General features: G+C 39.1%; 1 protein-coding gene across 3 annotated transcripts in view; it reads right to left on the reverse strand.

The window, feature by feature from the left end:
- Positions 1-15,578, reverse strand: part of LOC101473661 (RNA-binding motif, single-stranded-interacting protein 3) — a 162,620-nt gene extending 147,042 nt beyond the window's left edge. For 2 of the 3 annotated variants that reach the window (XM_023153964.2, XM_014410855.2), the window contains exon 1: positions 15,421-15,578. In XM_023153964.2, the coding sequence (XP_023009732.2) occupies positions 15,421-15,471 (51 nt within the window). In that variant the 5' untranslated portion in view covers positions 15,472-15,578. The remainder of the gene's footprint in view (positions 1-15,420) is intronic. The other variant, XM_004568057.4, reaches the window with a different exon arrangement.
- Positions 15,579-23,458: the final 7,880 nt, after the last annotated feature.

Genomic DNA, 23,458 nt, shown 5'->3' on the forward strand with positions numbered 1-23,458 from the left:
AAACTGAGCGTTTACAGCATATTGGACTTGAGCTGATCCCAGGCCTGCCTCTAGTTCAGCTTGGCAGGATAACAGATAAAAGCCACAATGTCAGCTCCAATCACAGCACAGAGTCAAAGGCAAAAAAAAGACAAGACTTACATGTTGGATATTTAACATTTAAGCCATCATTCTCAAATTAGTTGCGGTCTTGTTGCACAATGACCTTAAGTCCTTGCTAGAGAAGACCATAATGTCTAAATTACGCTGTAAATGTTGTTGGTGTTCCAAAACATTAAAACCACATCTCCCAGAAGTCTTTGGCTTATTAAGAAAGTATTGGTATCTCCTTCCACAACTAGGAATTGCTCATTTTACCATCACTAACCGAAAGAAAGCCAGATATGCACTGGAATAGCTGCAGCCTTTTCCTTCTTTGTGCTAGAAACCGAACCAAAGAGCACAGCTGAACATGACAAAACTTACAAACTCTTTAGGTTACCAAATAATGAATAAAGTCATAGACGTAAGGGTGTTTTCACTCCTGTGCTGTTTAGTCCATTTAGCCAAAGTTGTTCAATTGCAGGTGTAACCATGCCCCCCCCAAAAAAAACAAAAACAAACAAACCCTAAGCTCCTTTAGAGGAGGGCGCCTGAATCTGGTTTGTTTATGGTGAGAACATGATGCAACATCAATCCTACCCAAACACCAGGCATAAGCTGCAGGTGTGAGATAAATGCCTTTACCTAGCCAGGTATGCTTTGTGTATTTCCCAGCATCCCAGAACACAAACTGTGACAACTAGCTGTAACATGAACGTTATTCACTAGTCCAGAACATGGCCCCCTCTTCATGCATTTATTTTTGTTGCTCCTGACAGAGTTTTGGTTTGCTTGGAGTTCACTTGGGGTTTTCTCTGTGTCAATGAAAACCAAACCACAGGAAAAAGCAAAAAAATGTCAAACTCATCAACTGATTCAGACCCGAGTAAACAAACTATAGTTATGAAAAACAAAATGATGCATCTAGAACCTAACAAACACATCTAAAGCTTAGGCTGGAATAATTCTGGGTTGCTCACTGTTACAGTCAGTCATGAAAGGTCATAAATTATTCACTGATGCTAATGTTACATTTGGTAGCCTTTACATTACGGTAACTTTGCAGAAAAAAGCAGCAGAAAGCACATGCTTAAATGAAGGCGTCCATACTTCCTCAGTGATATAGATCTGACACGTTATTATTGAACATTAATATCTAATGCACACAAATACATGAAACATTAAAGTACTTATTTTAATGGACTGCTAAACTGAACTAAAGGAAAGTCACATTAATAACAGCCAAAAATAAAAATGACAACTTCAATGACACATTCCCATGACTCCCTTTCTCCTTTACTTCTCCTTGGCTTTTATACCACACACACACACACACACACACACACACACACACTTACTTCCTCTGCCTCCCTCTGTTTCACTGTCTCTCTCTGTCTATGTACTCCAGCCAACCACTGTGGGTTTTCTGGGATTCCTGTGGCTGAGTCATCTTCCACTCCGTATCATCCATAATATCATCTTCCCAAAAGTCTCCCCAGTGTTGGATGCAACTGGCCGAACATGAAAGGAGTGTGTGCATGTGCATGTATGCGTTTGAGTGAGGGGAGGGAGGGCGTCAGAGAAAGAGAGACCCTCTTCTTATCCAGCCGTTACTGAGCCGGGAACAGCCAAAATAGCATCAAATGACCCTCACCCAACCCTCCAGACCAATTTCCCAGCCGGAAAGCCAACAGCACTCACACATGCTCCAACTCCATTCGAATTCTTTGTATTCCAACTAATCCATCCATTCATTTGCTACAGCTTTAGCGGACACTTTTCAACATTAGCCTCCCTTTGCAGTCCTTAAAAAAAAAAAAAGAAAAAAAAAGAAAAAAGCAAAAAACAGAAAAAACACCCAATCCCCTGCCCACAAACCTCAATTCATGGACCTTAAACCAGCTCCAGAGTTATGCTTCACCACGGTTTCCACATCACAGAAACACAAGCCTCTTCCTTAACCATGTAGGCGACCTAATTCTTATTGTCTCCCTTACACAAAATCCCTTAGTAAAAACATTGACTTAGCATTATAGTAATTTATTCTGTTCAGTATTTGAAGTGTTTAAGTAAACGTCTATTTGGCATATTTATTGCTATTTTTAAAAACACTGTACAGCTACAAAATTAAGATCCCTTGTCTTTCCAACAGCATTTGTCCCAGCCTTAACCCCAGTTTCTCAAAATTCACCACGCCCTTCCCCCTATCCAGGCTACCCTGATACACTCCATCCTCTCATCACCTAATGCCGAACTCTCAAATTTGGAGAGCTAAATTCTTAGCTCTCCAAATTTCCCAGCCCAACACCCTTACCCCTCACCTCACCTCACAATCCTAGTTCATAACCCCAAGCCAAGTTCCCCATTACCCCACCCCAGAGATTGCATATTAGATCCTAAATCCAAGTCTCTGCAGCCTCTTATTCCCAGCCAAGACCACAGATGTTTCAGCCCGCCGCTCTCACAGTTTGGGGTATGAAGGCCAAACTTTTGACAGGGTGGTTTCTTTAAAAAGGCAGACTAAGGCTGCCAGACAAAACTACATGTGAAAGCTTACTTTAAAGCTTAGCTCACAAATGCCTATACGTGATGAACTGTATAAATAAATACACCAGACAGATGTATATGGTAAAAATTTAATACCTTAGCATGAGAACTGCCACACATGAAGTCAGCACACCAGAAACCATGAAGGCGGCCTCAGGAAGCCAGGCAAATTAAGATTATTAGTCAGAGGAGAAAAAAAACAACCTTAGCCGTAACTGGCCCATTTGTGATCCAAACTGCTATCCACACTGCCAGCACACGAACCTGCCAGCCAGTGGAAAAGGCCAGGGGCTCATTAAAAACAACAGGTCCTCTTCTTTGTTCCGTGGAACCTGTCACCGCATTCCTTTTTCTATGACTTGGCTCTTGACTCATGGAGAGGTCAGGTTATAGGAAGTTAGTCATAACAACACAGAGGACTTCAGATGGCCTCCTAACCATAGCTCAGTCTCAACACAGCTGCAGACTATTTAGCACTACTTAATCGCAAACAAAAGAGATTTACCACAGGCTCGCTAAAAGGAATTCTGTTTTATTCAAGAACCCATGTCTTAAAAGCTCCATGAGCACTTCAGACCCATGTTTTCCTGCGGTGCTAAAGGGAAAAGAAAGGGTCAAATAGGGGGTTCAGTGGGTGTATTTGTCTCAAACCATTCAGCTGGGTGGGAAATTTTGCCAAGTTCGGTATAGAATAACAACCAAAAGATCATTGTCATATGTCAAACTTGCACTTTTAACATAAAAACTAAAAAATTCCATCAGAAGCATTACACTGCAGCAGTTTGTCCATCAGTTATTCCATACTGACAACATTTACCTTGAAAAGTCAGACATTTATTTATACAGCTAATCCTAGTGAGACTGTCCTAATTGTATTAAATGTAAAACTCAAAATCTGCATTGAGTTTAAATTTGCAAAATTTGCCAAATTCAAAGACTTTGTTGTGTGTGAGATGGTTTTCTTGGCCACCGCTGATACTATCAAGTTTGGAAATGTTGGATTTTAAGGTTGGAGAGATTATTGGAAAACTCTCGGCTGCATGTCTAGCTAGATTATTTGGAAAACCTAAGAACGTATCAGAACCTCCACAGGCAGGGTAAACAATGATTTGAAATCCCAAAGAGTATGACTGCCAGTAAGTGACTCAGTGCAAGTGTGGTCCACAGAGCTCTTGTGCGAGAAGGAAAACAAACAACTAGTGATTTACAGTGATGCAGGCATGTGTATAAGACAAAAAAAAGTGTTGTAATCTACACAAACACAATATAAAACAGTATAAGAACAATTTATGACTCAATATTAATCTTGTTACTTTTTTTAGCTGTATATTGTCCTGTCATAAGTTCTAACATAGCTCTAAGAGCACAGAGAGAAAATTAAATCAGTGTATCAACACAAACTATGATAATTAAATTTTGATCTCTGTATCTGGATCTCTGTATGTGGTAAATAAATGAATTACAGATGTCGCTGAATACATGTTTTGTCCCTGTAAGAACTAAGCAACACTGGTAACCTCAAAAGCCAAACATTAGTGGGATTAGTAGAAAAAAAGAAATCAAATACTGTAATAAATTTTTTTTTAATTGTTTTATTTTACATTTTTCTTAGTTTTATAAATGACAAGTCGCTGCTTTTAGACGAAAGTTGACTGCAAAGAAGCAGGGAAGAATAAGAGGCATAGAGAACAAGGGAGAGCCCTGCTGAGAAGAAAGAGATATGGAGTAAATGTGAATGCGAGAGGGAGGAGAAGTGAGGAGAAATGAAATCAATAATGAACGGCTCCATAACAGGAACTTAATCAGAACAGCAGGTCCCTATATTGCTCCTGACTAGCACACGCATCACCGCCGTCGATTCAATTTACTCCCCAAACCCTGAAAAAATAAATAAAACATGGAAAATAAATTGAGACGCTCATTCAAATTCATTAGAACTCGTCCCTGTGTGCCTACAGTACATAATATTCCTTGAAGAAGCAGAAGAAGTAAAATGGAAGAAATGAAAATATGCCAACAGCTCGGTATTGGTTTCTAGGTGAGAATGAAAGTGAGGGTACAAAGTCATAACAGCCTCCTCAAACACCACCGCCTTATTCTTCCTCTTGTACCCACACATTATTACTGTATATAAATACACATACTGTATTTACACACAATAATAGGATATGAGCGCACACACTGTGATTAAGTACACAAATTTGCAGACTAATATCAATGCTTACGCCTACATTTAACTGTGCAAACAATTTGGGTGCTGAAGTTGATTTGAAAAATGTACAATTTCTAGCTACTTGGCAGGTAGGTTACTGCAAACATATTGGAATCATATTGGAGTGTCATCTGTCTCTAGTAATCCCACACAGACTCAGGCTATGTTCACACTGCAGGCGAAAGCGCATCAAATCCGATTTTTTGACCCTATGCGACCCATATCCGATCATGCTATGACAGTGTGAACGGCGCAAATCCGATATTTTCAAATCCGATCTGGGTCACTTTCGTATGTGGTACTGAATCCGATACATATCCGATGTTTTAGAAAGCGACTGCTGTTTGAACGGTCAAGTCGCATTAAATCCGCCTTTTACGTCACCGACACAAGACTGAAGCCAATTATCAGCGCCAGAGAAGCGCCCGAGAAGACATCGCGAACGCTTCCTGGCCATCCAGTGTGGATGTCAGTGAAACTGTTGGGAAGACAACGTAAACATTTTATTTGTACTGTATAATCTGCAGATTCTGACAGAAATCTACAGCTATCCTTTGAAGCACCGCTCCTCTCTTAAACGGCAATAAGGATAATTATTAGGTTATTTACATTATTATGTAAATAACAAAATAACTTAAAGCAAAAATTGGGAAACGTGAAGACCGAAGTCTTTATATTAAGGGCCATCAGTCAAACAATACTGTTGCTCTGGGTCTAAACAGAGCGCGTTGTGTGTGACATCTTCTTTTGCGCATGCGGGCCGCTTTGAGCGTTCACACTAGAGAGCGTTTGCTGTCGCATTTTATTTGTAGTGTGAACGAGCAGACAAAAAAATCGGATTTGATCAAAAAATCGGAATTGAGCATTAAGACCTGCAGTGTGAACGTAGCCTTAGTGATGTTAAGATCAGGACTACAGGTATATGGGGGGCCGTGCCCATCTGTTGCATGGTGCAAAAACTGATGTATCCACAATGATTTGCAATCTTTTCGCTGTTCCACTTTAACATCTTTTAGAGAACAAACATACTAGAGCAGACCGTGTAAGACTATTCAGCCAGTGTCTTCAAACACCATCTATGACAATTTAGAATTTCAATTTTTTTATAAACACAATGAAACTAACAGTGCTGTATTTAGTTAAAACATGCACAATGTTTCTGAAACTCAAACCCTAAGAGCGTTTAGACCAGGGGTAGGCAACTTTTCTGATGGCCATTTAAAATTTCCTCAGAAGTCAGTGTGCCATATGATTACATTAGCAATAAATTTAATAACACTATATGAACAGTTACACACTATATAGAACCACTTTATAGAATTATGTTGGCAGATGTTGGCAGCTATCAGCGAATAGTTATCAGCCATTTTGGAAAAAAAAAAAGAAAAAAAAAGACACTTTTTATCCATAACAGCAAATGAACTGTACAACAGAAAATGCAAATGCTATTTATGGTCTCACAACAATGATAAGAAAAATAAACTGAGCCAATATGGCATGTTTGTTAATACACACTGATCTCTGATCTCTTCATGTGAGAAGAATTCTGCTCACACAGATATGTAGAGCCAAATACTGTCAATAAGGCCTCTGCAATGTTCTGAAGACAGTTAAACTTGTCAGGTAGTGATGTCCAGCAGGTGAAAATGCAAGCTCCATGAACACGCACAGCTGTGGATTCCAGCTGCTTCGATGTTGCATTAACTCAGCCAGTTAATGCGAGACAAATCTAGCTACTCATTAAAGATTTCTGGTTTGATCAGAAAATAAAACATTGGTCCATACACCTGAAAGGCCCAAAGATGCATTGTGTCTCGAGTCTACGGATGTATCCGTGTATTTCCGTGGTGCTGATGCTGTGCTGAGCGGACAGCTGCTGAAGCTTTTGAAGTGTCAAAATGTGGAAAGCTAACAACGTCCCTTTTTGTTAGCTTTATTGTTATTTTTAGCCAATTACAAGTTGAATCTGGTAGTTCGGGTTGTTAGTTAAGATACCATCATTAAGAAGAGGAACAACTAATGTGTCTATGCGAGCTGATTTGCGACGTGCACCACTGGCGCGGCCATTTATTTTTTGATGCACCTTCTCAGATTAATTCACTGCATGTCGTGCCCAGGGCTGTACTGGGACGAAAAAAATCGGCCCGGGCATTTTGACTAAAGACCGGCCCACCGGGTATTAAAGCCATAAAGCCTTTGAATAAAAACAAACGCTGTTGTGACAGTGATGTACAATCTTGTTGGTATATGTATGATACATTTTATGTCAGATAAAAACTTTGGTTGTAAGATTCACACAATTATTTAATAAAAACTAGACATTTTAAATGAGAATAAGAAAGTATTTCTCTGTGCCCCCCTTTCCCTGTTAATGCCCTACCTGGCCCCCTGGCAAAACTTTTCTAGACCCGCCCCTGCACAGTTACCAGCTGTCAGCTACATTAAAAAAAGGATCCTGGTGTTATTTGTCTCTCAGAAACAGTTCATAACTTCCCTTCAACTCATTCATGTCACCTAAAAGGTAAACCTGTTTCTCCATCACCTGTTCAGCGCTGATGATTCAGTAAGGACATCTCCTGGTTTCATCTTCATGTTTCCCTCTCACCAGATAACCAAACCGATATCATGACCACGAGCTTTTACAGCTGTGGCTCCAGCAAACATCAGCTGATACTTAAAATTAATATTAAATAAATTCTAACAACAGCTGATCAAGCTTAAACGTGCTGCTGCTGTTTAGCGCGACATCCGGCGGTTTCCTCTTTCTAGCGCAAAGTGGGCGATAAACAAACAAGAGAGAAAAGCCAATCAGCTGATCATTGATCAGTCAAGTAGCAACTGGAGAGGGAGGGGGAGAGAATAAGAGGAGAAGAAGAGGCAGCTGTGCAGCGTAACGACAGAATAAATCCACCTTTGTGTCTTTTTCCATCCTAGACAAACTGCGTCCCTTCTCAGCTCAACACGAAACGCGTAATATTTTCTCTGAATGCGGGACGATTCCGTCTTTTTACGGGACGGTTGGAAACTCTACTAACTAACCTTATGAATAAAATAAAGTTCACTATCAGTAACATCATAGCACCCAACCAGCTGTATAGAAACTCCGTCATGCTAGCTAGTACGCAGTACGAGTTATTGTAACTGACGGTAAAAAGTCAGCACAACGAAAATAAACTCCACCTAAACTTGGTTTATATCTGACCCAGATAGACTGCAGGTCATAACTTCTTACCTGAAGTTCAGTTCACCTGACACTCTCGGACCGGCGGCCGCCTCGGGTCTCTCCTCCTCCTGCCTCCCCTCTCCCTCATCCACCTGCTGGCCTCCACCACTTGTTAATTTTACTGAATCTGTGGAAGCTACGCCATAGCCACCACCAAACAACTGAGTTATTTTTACACACCAGCCAGCATTTGGCCAATCCACCACCTTTCATTGTTTATACCATTACAAAAAAATTAATTAATTAATTAAAAAAAATCATCGGGCCACCGAGCAAATGCCCGGTATGCCCGATGGCCAGTCCAGCTATGGTTGTGCCATCAGTTAACCCTTCGCATGCCAACTGTGGCACGCGTGCCTAGGGTTGCCGACCCATGGTTTAGACCAGGGCTGCCCAATCCCAGTCCTCGAGAGCTACTATCCTGCAGCTTTTAGATGCATCCCTACTCCAACACAGCTGAATCAAATGGTTTGATTACCTCTTCAGCATGCCATCATGTTTGGCAAAGGCCTGATAACAAGCCATTCATTTGATTCGGGTGTGTGGGAAGAAGGATGCATCTAAAAGCTGCAGGACGGTAGCTCTCGAGGACCGGGATTGGGCACCCCTGGTTTAGACCAAATCAACAATGCTGAAAGATTGATTTAAAACTGTGTTGCACAAAGCCAATACAATTTAAAAAAATTTAAGTCCAACCTGAATGACAAAGTGCTTTGTAGAACCCTGTGCATACAATTTAAGCTTCTGTAATTTCTTATCAATAATGGAGCAGTACCAGCCGATTCAAGTGCATATTTGATCTGGCAGATTTTTAACAGCAGATGCATTTCCTTTACGCAACCCTCTCAGAGATTTGTGGCTCCTCCTGGTCTCAATCCAAGGATCTTTTGAATACACATGTATGTTAACCACTATACTATAAAACCAATACGAAGACAATTTAATATCTTTAAATAACTAATCTGGTGATTAATCTGGGTCTGAACTCCACTGACAACATGTGTGATACACTGGAGGAGAAGACTTGACCCTATCAATGCAAGAAAAAAAAAATTGCAATTTTAGATGAAAATAAATGTTCTGCCATTACATAAGCTTATTAAAACATCATCAAAGCTAAAGTTATTTGGCTGGGCAGTCTATCACCAAATTAAGAACGAACCATTGAATAGAGAACTCAACTCAAGAGCTACTTTTGTACTCATTTGACTCAAGTTGTTTTACTACTTTTTCCAAAAAAAAAAAAAAAAAAAAAAAAAAGGTTTTAGCATTTATATAGCTTACGAAGTTTTAATGTGATAGATAACAATCTAAACAACTAAAGTGGGGGAAAAAACAAACCACACACACACACACACACACACACACAAGAAACAAAGGGGACAAAAAAACAAAATCAGTGAAATCCAAAGTTGTGTAAAAGTGCAAACCACGGTGGGGATGATGGAAGGGGGCAGGCTTTGGATGGTCAGCCAGGCATGGGAGTTCTAATCTGATTGATGTTTTAATAGTTGGATGTGCTCCCTCAACCAATGCATTTCTTCCCCCATGTACACAGAGATCTTATTTTGTGCTCACTTTTTTCCCCACTCAGTCTTTTACAAACACCTATCTCTGTCCCTCACACCAATGCCATAACTCACTCTCACCCTTTTCTCCTCCTCCCTTCTTCTCTCCATCACTACCTTAGTCCCAGTCTTCCAGACAGCTTCATAATGCCTGGCACCTCCTCAACACTGGCTCTAATTGAAAGATGAACGAGTTTATTTGGGATTAATCCATCACTCTGTCACCTGAGGAGAGAAAGAAAGACCTAGAAGGAGAGGAGAAGAGAGACCCAAGCTGTGGGAACTCATGATCTAAACAACATTTTAAATCTCATATTGCACCACAAAGTCTTAATGACCTTGTTTCATTATAAAGACACACACACACACACACACACACACACACACACAGTGAATACATGAACATAATTATTAGAATGTAATGTGTTAAATTTGCTTAGATGAGAGGGTCCAGCAATAGGTCAGAGGAATAGGGAAGGATTTGTTTGTGTGTTTTAGTTTGGCTTAGCTGTAGCCTGAGATTGTGTGTAATTGTTTAGAGAGAAAGGAATTTATGGACACTGGGTTCTGCCGTCATAAAAGGAGACAGGAAGCTACAGTTGGGGGTTGCTGATGCTTGTACCTTTAATAGAAACTCATAATTGTTATAACTTAGAAGTAGGTTTGCAGGAGACTCTCCACATGATCTGTAAATGTAAGACAACAAGAGGCCACTGGCCCAGTGGATGCAGAGTGGGGGTCTCAGTGTTTGTAATATGTTAACTCTGTTTTGTATGTTGTCTAAAGGAATTTGGTGTGGCTTGGGTGAGATTACTTTTATGACCCCCAGGAAGTCACACACACACACAGTGCTTTGACTGTTATGACGCACCCACACCTACATGCACAGTCACTCACATAGACACACGGGTACGCGCACACACAGGCACTCACGTGCTCGTGCATACACACACAGACAGAGTTTGCAGCACACCATGGGGGTTTTATGATGGGGTCACTTCTATAAAGCTGGCTGTAACAAACAAAGGAGTGGAAGATCTGCAGAGGGACACCGGCCTTGCACGTCTTCCCTTCTAGAAGATGCATGCTTAAATGAAGATGAATAAAGGTTTTGTGAAATGACTACTGAGTTCCAGTGCCGTCTCTGGATGCCCGAGGAATAAAAGAACCGGGGTGAAACTGATTTCGTAACAATATATATTGTGCTTGTATTCCTGAATTGGACAAGGTTTGAAGCTGTAATAAAATAGAAAAATGCTATACATATATGTTTGTGGAACAAACAAGTACTGAGAGACAGAAGGGCAGATGGGATGTAGGAAAACTGACAGAGGACCCCTCTCCTGACAGAACAGACAAAAAGTAGCATCAATATGATCAAATAACTGACAACTACACTGTAATTGGACCATAGACACACATAGGCAAACTCACTTTTAGTGATAAATTTTAAAATACTACAAAAGTAAAATGGGACAGGTGAAGAGTTAACTCTGGAAAAAAAAAAAAAAGCAGCTGTGCACATGGGTATTAAGACACCTCGGGCAAATACAAACCTTTTTTGCTGTTTGCCTCAGCCAAACTGTGTTCTTGTGTTTAATACTAGTGGCTCCAATGGGAGCATAACTCTGAACCCTGACAGAGGCACGGGTATTCCTCAACTACTTACTTATAAACAAAGTGCTCTTTCATGCTGAGGGAACCACAGAATCTGCCTACTGTGCACACTTGCTGCATCATTACTACAAAAGCCGATGCAGGTAATCGTTTACACAATGCTGTAAGTCAGTACTGAGCGGGGATATTGCAGCAATTTGTGTCTCAGATGGCACGAGATATTCTTTGCATGCCTTGCAGATATTCTGCCCTTATGGGATTTGAGGGGGAAATAAATTTTTAATTACTTAGCAGATCATTTCCAAAAAAGGTAAATTATAGGAAGGAGGCTGCTCTCAGTCAGCATGGGAGGCTGAAAACTACTCATCTGACATCAAGTCCAGTTCCTTTCTTCACCAAAGGCTCCCAGATCACCCCACATACTGCCATCAGCTATTACAGTACATAAGCTACTGTGTAAATGAATTAGGCTAGAAACTGCAATACCTACTTTTGTTTTGACGAGCTGGATGAATGTGTGCTATCCACGAAAGCATCCAAATCTTTTTTTTTTGGTCTCTTGATAAATTGTCATCACAAACAGCAAAGTCAAGCTTAAATGATTTTGTAACAGCAAGTCTGAATTTATTTTAGTCATTTTCCAGTCTCATCAAAAAGACAGGTATTACACTGCTTCACTGCAAGACTAAGGAGACTAGCATGACTTGAAGTGGTTCCCTTTTTTTCCCTTCAGGCGTATCTCATAAACAAACATTCTCCAATTGTCATGTGACCATAAAAGGCCCCCTGACACTGGGTGAGTCATTTAGAGCTGAAAATAGAGGTCAATTCAAGTACTTTATATCCTGCTGAAAATTGTCTCAGTGACCATCTTTGTTACTCTGTTGATGTCCCTGGAACCAATTCTCCTGTGTCATGTGACCTGCTGAATGCAGTTTGTGTCACATGGATGGACTGAATTTTATTTTTACAGCCCAGCAGGCTCTCTGAGAAGACTGAACACACCCTAGGTTAATATCCTTACAGCAAGTCAGAAAGGGAGAGAAAAACAAGACTGGAGGATTTATGTTTGTTCTTGTACAACAAAAAATAAAGTTTACAATTTGGCAGTTACCAACAACCAGACAAACAGAATGGGGGCGCTGTAGCCCCAGCTAGGAGCTGATTGTATCAGGGTGATAAAACATGTACAATTAGCTAGAAAATAATTAATCAATTAATATGCTCGACTTATCACACACACCCCGTCAAAAAAAAAAAAAAATCTTCTGAGAGCATTAATGTATACCACAACACAGCACTTGTACAAGTGGGAAAAAAAATGGCTGGAGAGCAGTAGGCCGGGTTCGAGTCCAAACCCGTGGCCCTCTACACCCCCACTTTCTTGTCCATCTTCACTGTCCCTATCCAATAAAGGCTGAAAAAAGGCCAAAAAAATAATTAGAAAAGGCTTTTTCATGACAACTCATTCAAACAAGCCATATTTGTTCAGTCTTTTTCCAGTTTTAATGTCATAAACATTTCAAAAGCTAACCAAAGTCTATAGTTTGAGATGTAGCTCTTGTTTTTGTATTTAATTTTCTAATTATTGTATGGTCTGACCTTGGAGTAAATTTGCTGACATATGTCCACTCTTGGGAAAACTGGCATTGTGTTGACTCGCACTCGAATACTCCACACCAGCAAATTCCCAAAACATCTGCTTTAATAGAGGTGATCACACTCGTGGATGCTCTGTCAAGTGTATTTGATTAACAGCACCTGATTGCCACCCTCTTAATTCTTATGGAAGTAGTAAAGCTGTGAAAATGCTCTTTTTCACATGCCTGTACACAAAAGATGGATGTAACCACTATGCTAAGTCAGCATTTGGTTTGTGCTCTTTCGAAGTCTTGGGTTTTGCATTTTAGCCAACATGGCTTTAAGTTCTAAAGTTGTGACAAGCAAGGAGTGGATCTGACTAAGAATGAGAGGATTCCACACCCATACAGCGGTGATTTGTCAACCACAAGGTAGCCACGTCCTAAAGCATATCCTGCTGTATCATCAAGTTTACTGTAAATGGGACTAAAACTTTAAAAATACACATTATGACATTGTATAAAAAAAGACTGTGAGAAACAGACTTCTTTGCATTGCTTCAATTGTTTTCAAATAAAGAACATGATGTCAGCATCACTCATTCTCTCAGAAGTTAACAGGTACCCATGAAAGGATGCTGTAAAACAGAAATACAGCCTGTCAGCATGGCAAGTTCTAGTATGATTGTTTTGCTGTATAGATGTATAGATAAAGATTTTCCACAGACTTGCCCACTTCCTAGAGGAGAGTTCAACATATGAAACTTTAAAAGGCACATCTCAAAGAATGGCTCATGTCAAACCAAGTCTGTTATCACTTTCAACTTATTTTAGTATGGTAAATTGTTCATATTTGTTTACTTTATCTCCACTAACGTGGACTGTTCTTGTTGAATGGAAAGGAAGAAAGAGGTGAAAGATTTTAGACAATGCAGCTCCCAAAGGAACTGCTGAAGTCAGTCCTTATGTACATTTAAAGGAAGCCATCAGTACAGATCCTCAGATTGTGACCAAAAAAAAAAAAAAAAAAAAAAATCTCACATTTTCAAAAGTCAGAACATCAGCAACCAATTTTAAACGCAACACTGAGTTGGAGCATCTGGCTAGTGATTGATGATAAGAAGTAATCACTACCAAAGGATAAGATCATGCAAACAACTAACAGCTGCAGACATTCTTATAGAGCTGAATTACATTTGTAGGCTGGCCTGCTTTCAGTTGTTCTGGTTTATGCAACATTGTTTAAATGCTAAAAGACAAAAACACTTAAAGTCCCCTGTCTGTGAAGCAAGGGCTCACACGGAACAATAAAGAATAATAATAATTTGAACTAGTCAGTCTTTGAAAATTTAGTTCACTGTTTATAAACTAAGTGAACTGAACTTTAAGTGTTTTCCAAGTGTGAATTTAAATGGCCATAAAGGTGATGATAATCCATTCTAAGTAAAGCATGGAAATGGGGCCACAGTACACAGGCATGTGCTCAGTGTTAACTACATGTCCAGGTGTGCCCCAAGAGTAATGGGTATCCTGCTGCTAATGGCTGAAATGACCATGTGTGTCTCTTCAAGAGCTATGGCTGCAGACAAAGTGGCGTTGCTCCCAAAAATTACTTTTTAGAGGTAGACAGTGAGATTCTTCAGTGCAGAGGCTTTGAGTCTACAACCTCAATCACTGCCCACCTGTGTCAAAGAGGGCAAAAAAGCCACTATCCTAACACTGGCTGCATCACTTCACAAAACTGTGCTTTTAGCCCTGTTTCACCAAAGGAGGACAACCAAGCATTCTTCTAGGGATGTTCTGGTGACTATTTCCTTAGTTGCATAAATGAGAAGGATTCAAATCAGGTTATGTAAGGAAAACTTTTAAACAGTCCAAAATAAAAAAAAATACTGTCCTCTGTGTCCACTCTCCTTGTCATTGTTTGTTCTAGTATAATGTGATCACTGTTTTTGTCCTTGTCACATGACCTGTAAATAGTGTCTCTGTATGTTTTTACTAACTTGTGTTTAACACCAACCTGCCAGAGGGTCTGCAGATGGAAATTAGCCCAAGGCTATAATCTGGCATATTTACATTTGTTAAAATGTTCATTAATATGTATTGCCCCTCTTTCTAAAAAATAAATAAATAAAAAACAAGAACAATTTATAGTTAGAAAATAGTTATCCAAACAAATACTGCAGGAGAATTTAGGAGCCAAATGAAAATACACTGTCTTCATCATTTCAAACAACACTGCATGCACACACTGCTGCTGTCACTTATTGAAAACGCACTATCATAGTGTGTTGTTGTGTTGTAGTGCAGTTTGCACACTGAGCTATTCACTATAAACGACATGGAAATGCCACAGTGTGATACTGCGTTTTGAAATCTCAATGTTACCATTTTAGTCGTCACCATGTTTTATTTGTTAATAATATTTGAAGTAATATGAATATGAAGTAATAATATTTGAATGAGAGTGTGAAGTACTAAGTTTAGCTAAGGCTATAGTGTTGTTAGCGAGCAGCACCTGCTACGCATGGTCGCATATACCTGCTAATTAGTGCAACATAACAGCTACTAAAATACTAGAATTTCACTCACCAAAACCGAAGCACAAACTTCTTGGACAAGCTGTTGAAGATGACAAGTCATATTATTTTTCAGATAATTCCAAAAGAATGCACCAAAGCTGCAGCAGCACCACAAAGGTAAGACACAGGTCCGCTTCAGTGACTTCAATCAGCCCAGGTGTGGCGGCAAACCTGTCCGTGAGAGAAGCCACGCCCCTAAAACCTTTATCGAATCTAAATGGATGAAAATTGAAAATTGTAAATTAGGACTAATCTAATGAATAATCTGGTAGGCTTAGACCCCTGCTAAATAAAGCTTCCAAGAAATTAAAAAGTGATCATTTGGATGTATAGAAAATACAAACTTTGCTTGGCCTACAAGCAGAAAACCAGAAAACTTCCAGTACCAAAAATCTTTATCCCTGCCTACAGCGAAAAACTATGCAAAATCTGTTCCCAGAAAAACAAAAGAAAACATTGATTTTTAATCCCAATACAGCAATCAAACATGTTTATAAGTACAGGACTGTGTAAAGGTCTTGAGCCACCCCTCATTTCTGTATATTTTGCTTCTAAGGAGTTGGGCTTTTTTTAAAATCATTTTCCGAACTAGTTTTGGATATTAGCTGTTTTTTCATTCGATTTTAGTTGAGTCCTTGAGGTTGATCATTTTCAGAGAAGTGTTCTCTTTCTTTGTTAAGCCACTTAACACTGACCTTTGAATCACACAGCCACCTTGGTTCACTACTTTAGTCCTGAAAAGTAATTTTAGATGTTAACCTGTAGGCCTAGCACTGACACACTGTACTGCTTCTTTCATTACATTTCTTTATACTTCAATGAAGCCAAACGTCCTTGAATTTTTTGTTTACTCAAGGGAAGTGTGTCTTTTTTTTTGTTAAGTCTCTGATCAATGCCAAAGATAACAAATTTGATAGGAATAAAATAGTATTTTTGGACCAAAAAGGTGATCCCAATAGAGCCATTAGCCTCAAAAACTGGCATATCATGGCATGGTATGTGATGTGGGTTTAAAAACATTTGACTACAAGTGGAGGACAAAGGAAGGAGGACAAAGGAAGAAGTGACAGGCCAACCTTCAAATGAATACTAACTTAAGATCGTCATTTGATGTGCATTGTATTCATAAACTGGATTATTCGATAATATGAGCTTTTTTGTTACAGATTTCCTAACTCAACTTTCAAATAAATGTTAAAATAATAAATATAAAGCTGTCTGGATTCTTTTTAATTATACATAAATAAAGATGTTCTTGAATTACTTCTTATCATGCGCTTTATAGAGATAGACTGAGATTACATTTTGAGAGTCAGTGCTGATAACATATTTATTGTCCAATAATTGCCAGGATAAAGACTTTCCAGTATATCCTCATAGCCATTTATCTGTGATGGGCCAGACTTGTCTGATAATACTGGCTGACCCATAAATCAGACTCGCTCTGACCCAAAACAACGGTGCGTGCATAGCCATAAAGAAGACCATTTTTGTCAAAACCTCAGCTAGTGTTTTGTTCTATGCTGATTGTGAATATTTCTATGCAAAACACATAATTTACCTTGTGCCTGTGCTAATGCCCTGTCTTTGTTGATGTCAAGTTGATAGTTCAAAGTCTTGGGGGCGTGCGTGCCCTTACCTTGTGCGTGAACATCTTTGCCTGTTTGTTTTGGCTGCAAGGCGTTTTTCTGAATTTTATCCCTTTGAAAAAAATCTGACTAACTAACACAAATTCATATTCATGTAGCATTGACTTAGTATTCAGAAGTGGTTGATGTGAACTTTGTTGAACTCCATCCTATTGTGTATTCAGCAGCTTAAGAGCGAGTTGGAAATCTCTTGTGTCTCAGTTTATCTCATCCCTTGCCTAGCAACCAGTTATAAAACACACACACCCAAACAGCAATGCAAGCATAAGCACACAAACTGAATTAGACATGCACCTGCAGCCTCTCACACACACAGACACACACACACCATTCATGTGCATCCACTCCCCCAGATGTGTAATTGCATACTAAACATGCACGTACAACTGCATCCCCCTAACCCTTAGTATTTAATTAAGCTCTCAGGCTTGGACTTAATCAAATGTTGCTTTAATTGAATTAGCCAAGCCAGTTGGATGTAAGGGTGTCTTCTCCACTTTGAGTATGGCATTTTTTCCAAAGAGATGGACAAAACCTACTAATGTAGCAGTAACAGAAATGATGTCTTTTTCTCAAGTATCACTTGAACATCAACAGTACCTTGTAGCAAGAACCAGTGTGAACTTTAAAACCGAACTTTTCCCCAAGCTTCCCCAGAGCATTATCCATAAGTCCTTTAGGCATTCTTGTTCCTCATCATAAAAAGACAGTGGGTAGAGGGAGGCTGCTGCTTCTGAGTATCAGCAAATCTCTTGTATCAGTAAGAAAGTGCAGAATTGTGGCAGGAAAACAAAACATCTGAAAGCTGAAAGAATTTTAGACTCTCATGCCAAATAGTTCCTTGATCTGCATGTCATGAGGAAGTGACATTCAAACACAATTTTCTACATAAAACCCTCACAATTGCTGATGACAACAAACAATTTAAAACAAATTTAATTAGCAAGAATGATTTTTTTTCCAAGATGATTTTTTCGGTTTGCTTTTTGCTTTTATATTTAGCAAGCATTTTGGTCACACCTGGCCTATTCGTTCACTTGCTTGTTCCTGTTGTTACATGCTTGTTCGATTAAGATTTATGAGTTTAGTTCAAATCAAATCAAATCACTTTTATTGTCACATCACATGTGCAGGTACATTGGTACAGTACATGTGAGTGAAATTCTTGTGTGCGAGCGTCACAAGCAACAGAGTTGTGCAAAATACAATAATGTAAACAAGCAGTTTATTATTATTAAGCTACCAATGAAAAACACAATTACTGAATGGCACCCTCCTAGGCTTTTATTCAGGTGAATTAATTAATATCAATAAAATACCAATTAACTATTAAAAAAAAAAAAAAACACCCCTTATGACTTCTAAAAGCATTATTGTATCTTTTTTGACTTTGCAGAAAAAATGATCAAATACTCTATGTAACACTTGCTAAAAGTTAGATTGATTGATATTCCTTTTATGGAGTCATGTTGATCCTATATACAGTATATCTTGAGACAACAACAAAAACAAAGCTGTTCCCCTTTAAATGGCTCCTTTCCATTTTTTTGTTTTATTTTAAAAAACCTAATATTGCTGTGTGAAAAATTTGGAAGTCTTGCTTACAGACATTTTCTACTCTCCTTAGATAGCTGTGGGACTTCTTAACACCTCTGCAGGATTCTGTCTGATCCAGCGCCACACTGCATAGAGCACCTGCCAGCAAGAAGGACCGTGTCTGCTGTTTGAGTTTGTTAAGCCGTTTTTATGTGCCTTTGTTATGTAAAGGCACATAAAAAAGGATTCTTCTTTTTTTAAACTGTAATATGTGTTACAATAAAGCACCAGATTATAAAACAAAAGGCTTCCTTTATTGTTTTTTAATGATGTTAGCTGCAGCATAACGTTTCATAATGGAACATCAAACAGGACATCACTGACATCACTTTGATATTTAAGGATATTTTGATACATAAGGTCTGTCTAAGGTCATCAAGACTGAATGACATTAGACAGGTGAAAAAATTGAAACCAAAATGCTGGTCAAAACTCAGATTCTTAGCAGGTCATTTGATATTGGTGGCATGAAAGCTGATGTAATGATGAACCTTCTTGGAAAAGCTGTCAGAGCTGAAAACAGGAACCCCTGTTTTGCCAGGGTTAAGACGGAGGAAATTTAAAGCCATCCGATTAGTAATAGCAGTGAAGTCGTCGATGAGGTAAGAAAGGCTGTTGAGGTTGTCTTGCTTAACAGAAAAGTACAGTTACACATCATCATAGTAGTGGTAAGAAATACCATTAAAGCTGTTAAGTAGATGACAATATAAAGAAAATAGAATTGGCTCAAAAATATATTGTCTAAACTCCTTTGTTAAGGAAACAACAAGCAATTGGTCCACTGGCCCATTTTGCCAAGTTCTAGCCAGTGTTACTGGCAAAGCGGCAATTGTGTTCCAGCAAATGGGATAATGTACGGCAAAATGATCAGTTGGCTCCAAACACTGTTTACCTAATCCCCTTTTTTTTTTAAAGGAGGGGGGGGGGGGAGTGTTGTTCACAGACCATAAATCCACTGGTCCACAGTCTGTGGCTTTGTGCATCAGTAAATGAGAAGGGACAGTGCACACAGTCTCTGTGTGTGTATGTGTGTGTGCATGCGTGTAAAAGCACCAGGGGAACTTTTATGTCGTGCACAGCAGCCGCCATGACGGAAACCCCACAGTTGGCCTGGTTGCATCAGCCCTAATTCCAGAAGAAGGATTATAAAAATGACACTGCTGTCATAATTTCATGTTATGCACCAGGCGACTAGCAATGCAGCCTGTGGAACATATGAGTGTGTCTCATCTGGAAAGTGGGGGTCAGTGGTGGCCTCGTTGTGGCCCATTTGTGCTTAGTCAAGGTATGTATTTGACACCACAGGGAGCCAAAGCCAGATATGTGACCCATGTATTTCCAGGCTAGTGGAGTGCACACATCCTAGTTAGGCCAGTGATATACTACATCCTTTCTGCTATACTAGTTATCTTTCATTTTACTGTATTAATTTTTTTAAAAAGCCCACGATAACCTCTTTTTAATAAAGTGACCGTGCAACAGTACTTAAGCAAATGTAATAGCCTATAATAATATTTTATACATTACGGTTCAGTTGAGCTATATGCTGCACAATGGATAAAAAACAATAACTGTACTTTGAATGGATCAATGGTGCGAGAGTTAAACACACGCTGTTTATTTACTAGCGAATTTATTTCACCCTCCTGCAATGATGCACAGCTGTGAAAGTATACGGTACATCAAAACAGCTTTAAAAAAGAGAGACAGAGACAGAGAGAGACCACATTTAAAAGTTTTTAATACCCTGATAAATCTCTCTGACAAGCTTTAAATGGAGTTTCGCCCACATGTCAAGTGACATTTATATAGCTATGTAACTGCGGCAAAATCATTTAATAAATGGAGGGGGGCATCCCTGCAGACTTGAATACCTCCTCAGGGTTCTAGAGACTGAGTGGTGCTTCAGGACGAGCTTTGTCTGCAATTTATCTAGTCAGGACTTCAACTAATGCAGTCTCCAACTGTGGCAGTTCCTTTGTCTCACTTAAAATCCACACTTCCACTGATGGCCATTTCCACAGTTGTATTTCTTGTGCTGATCTATAAGCATCTGGTATGGGTTGGAAATCCAAACCTTAACTTAGTGGAAGCAATTTGCTAATTCACACAATTCTCCACTAAAGCCTTGCAAGAACTCTGGTCCTTGGAATCAATGAAAATATTTGAAAATACTAATTGACATTATATAAATGTACTAGAGAGACTACCAGTATGGTCTTCAAGAAATTTACTAGAACAGCACCCAATGTAAGGTTTACATCACAGCTGCCCTGAATTAACAGTAACGGTAATTACAAAAATATGTAATTTAATGTAATCTGTAATAGCTAATTTACTAGTATGTGCAAAATATTTACTTGAAATTATATATTTAATGCTAAAATATAAATAATGTTATCCAAAATTTTTCAAATGTACTATTTTACCCCCCAAAAAGCTGAAAAAATAGTAAAGCACATTATTATATTTGTGATTAAGATGTCAAATTACAGTTGTTTACTTACATTCCTGAACAGAAAAGTGTGTTTTACTTGATTTGAGTCTGAGAATGTGCTGGCTCAAATTTAGGCATAAAAATGTGAATTAATTTTGTTATTTGCCAAGTAAACTGCAATTTTTAGTCTTAAACAAGTTTCCGACAGATTTCTAAAATCTTTGTGTATCTTGTTATTACTAGCTGCTCTAATCAGTTTGCTTATTATTGTAATTTAATTTGTACTATTAAAGAAACCCGTAAGAATCTATATTAAAATGACGATGAAAATTTTATTCAAAAAAGCTTCATCTTGAAATGCAGTTTTATTTGTTGAAATCTGACATTAAAAAATGGAAAAGACATTTCTTATTCAATTTTCAAAAACTTGCTCTTCAGTGGAAACATTCAGTGGAAATAGACGAAAACACTCCTCCAGTTTAATACATTTACATGTCAGTAGAATCCAAAAGAAAAAGCAGGTTTTAACAGTTTTAAAGTGAAAATGCTATTTGACATTTTACTTAACCTTTTCTGTACTTGACAGTAATCAGTAAGTGAAACAGTGCTCCCCTTGCATTTACATGTCACCACATTCTTTTCATGTCAGTCCTCCCATCAAGGTGCATTTTCGCTCTTTCTTTAGAGACTCGGTTAATTAAGGTTTACAAGTTCGCCTGGTTAAAGTACCAGCCATGCCAGCTTCTTTTCTGTCACTGAGGCTGATGGCAACAACTTTGGATGATCAGTTTGTTACTCAGGCTTGTACTCTTAATACTACTATCTCAGGACTACAACTACATACAGCAGTTCATTTTTTAAGTTTTATAAGCTGCAAATACAACTTCATACCATGGTCCCTCCTGTCCTCCAGCACCTCATTTTCTATCTTTCCTTCTCCATCTCTCTTTGTCTTTCACCTTTCCCTTTCAGTGAAGGTGTGTCTTTCTCCAGGTCTCTGCATTCTGCTGGCTCCCACACTTGCAGCCAGTCTCCCCTCACCTATAAGCGCCAGCTCTTCCAGGGCTGTACCGTGGAGTGAGTTCAACCGACCTCAGGAATCTTTATGTTATCTGGATTTACTTACGCCACTAATAAGGTTATCAACTCACCAAATTAAACCAGGGTTTCCCTCGTGTATTCACACGAAAGGTGTGTTGTTGGCAAATCAACTCAACTGCTGGAGACAAATCAGTGTGCGTGAAAGATCACTGAGTTAGTGAGTTAGTAGGAGGATTTGATCAATTCTAATTGAGTATTTCATTAAATTGATGTTTAAATCTGCGTTAGACAGTTGTATTTTTCATTACGTCAGCTGCAGGTCCACTGGTGTTTAACGGTCTGAGAATAAAGAATAAACATAAAAACAGAATTCAAACATAGCAAGTTTGATGCAAGTACAAACTGATCCTCTGTTTTCATGATATATTAATGCATATACAACAATATTGTTGTAAAGTAGTTTGTAACCAATGGGGGGGAATCAAGTGTAATAATAATAATTATACAAACGCATTAGACACTACTGAAAAATTTTAGACCCTCATACTCTCCCTGCAGAGGTCTGTGGGATCTTCCAGGGTTGGCGACGCTATTTTCTGGAGAACTGATCTGTCAGTAGGCAGTGATTTCATGCTTATATAATGCAAATAACCCACTCCAGAGCAGGTTAGATTTGCATTTAGTTACCATGGTGGTTCACCTTTGTAGTACAGAAAACTGAGGGTTAACCCTGAAGTTACCTGGATACGATGAAATCCTGCTTTGTAGTTCAGTCGTCTGTTCCTTACCAGATATTTTGATCCACTTGAATGGTGTTGAGGCTCCTTGTTAATCAAGGTTCTTGTTGATGTTTGCCTTGTAATCGGAAGGTTGCCGGTTTGAGCCCCGGCTTGGACAGTCTCTGCCGTTGTGTCCTTGGGCAAGACACTTCACCCGTTGCCTACTGGTGGTGGTGGCGCCAGTGTCCGGCAGCCTCGCCTCTGTCAGCGCGCCCCAGGGTGGCTGTGGCTACAATGTAGCTTGCCATCACCGGTGTGTGAATGGGTGGATGACTGGTTGTGTAAAGCGCTTTGGGGTCCTTAGCGACTAGAAAAGCGCTATACAAATACAGGCCATTTACCATTTTATACCTCGTCCAGTTTAAACCCCGTCAGGTTTTTTTTTTTTGGTTTTTTTTAACATTTTTTATAATGTGCTGTCTTTTTGCTTTAGCCTGCTCTTAATCAATTTTGTTGTGTTTGATTGATGTCATGTTTTATTTATCTCATTTTGATTTTTCTGAACTAACTTTTAAAAAACTTTGGTCACCCTTGCTGCTTTTAAAT

Source organism: Maylandia zebra, linkage group LG11, assembly GCF_041146795.1.
Source record: "Maylandia zebra isolate NMK-2024a linkage group LG11, Mzebra_GT3a, whole genome shotgun sequence".
Classification (NCBI taxonomy): Eukaryota; Metazoa; Chordata; class Actinopteri; order Cichliformes; family Cichlidae; genus Maylandia; species Maylandia zebra.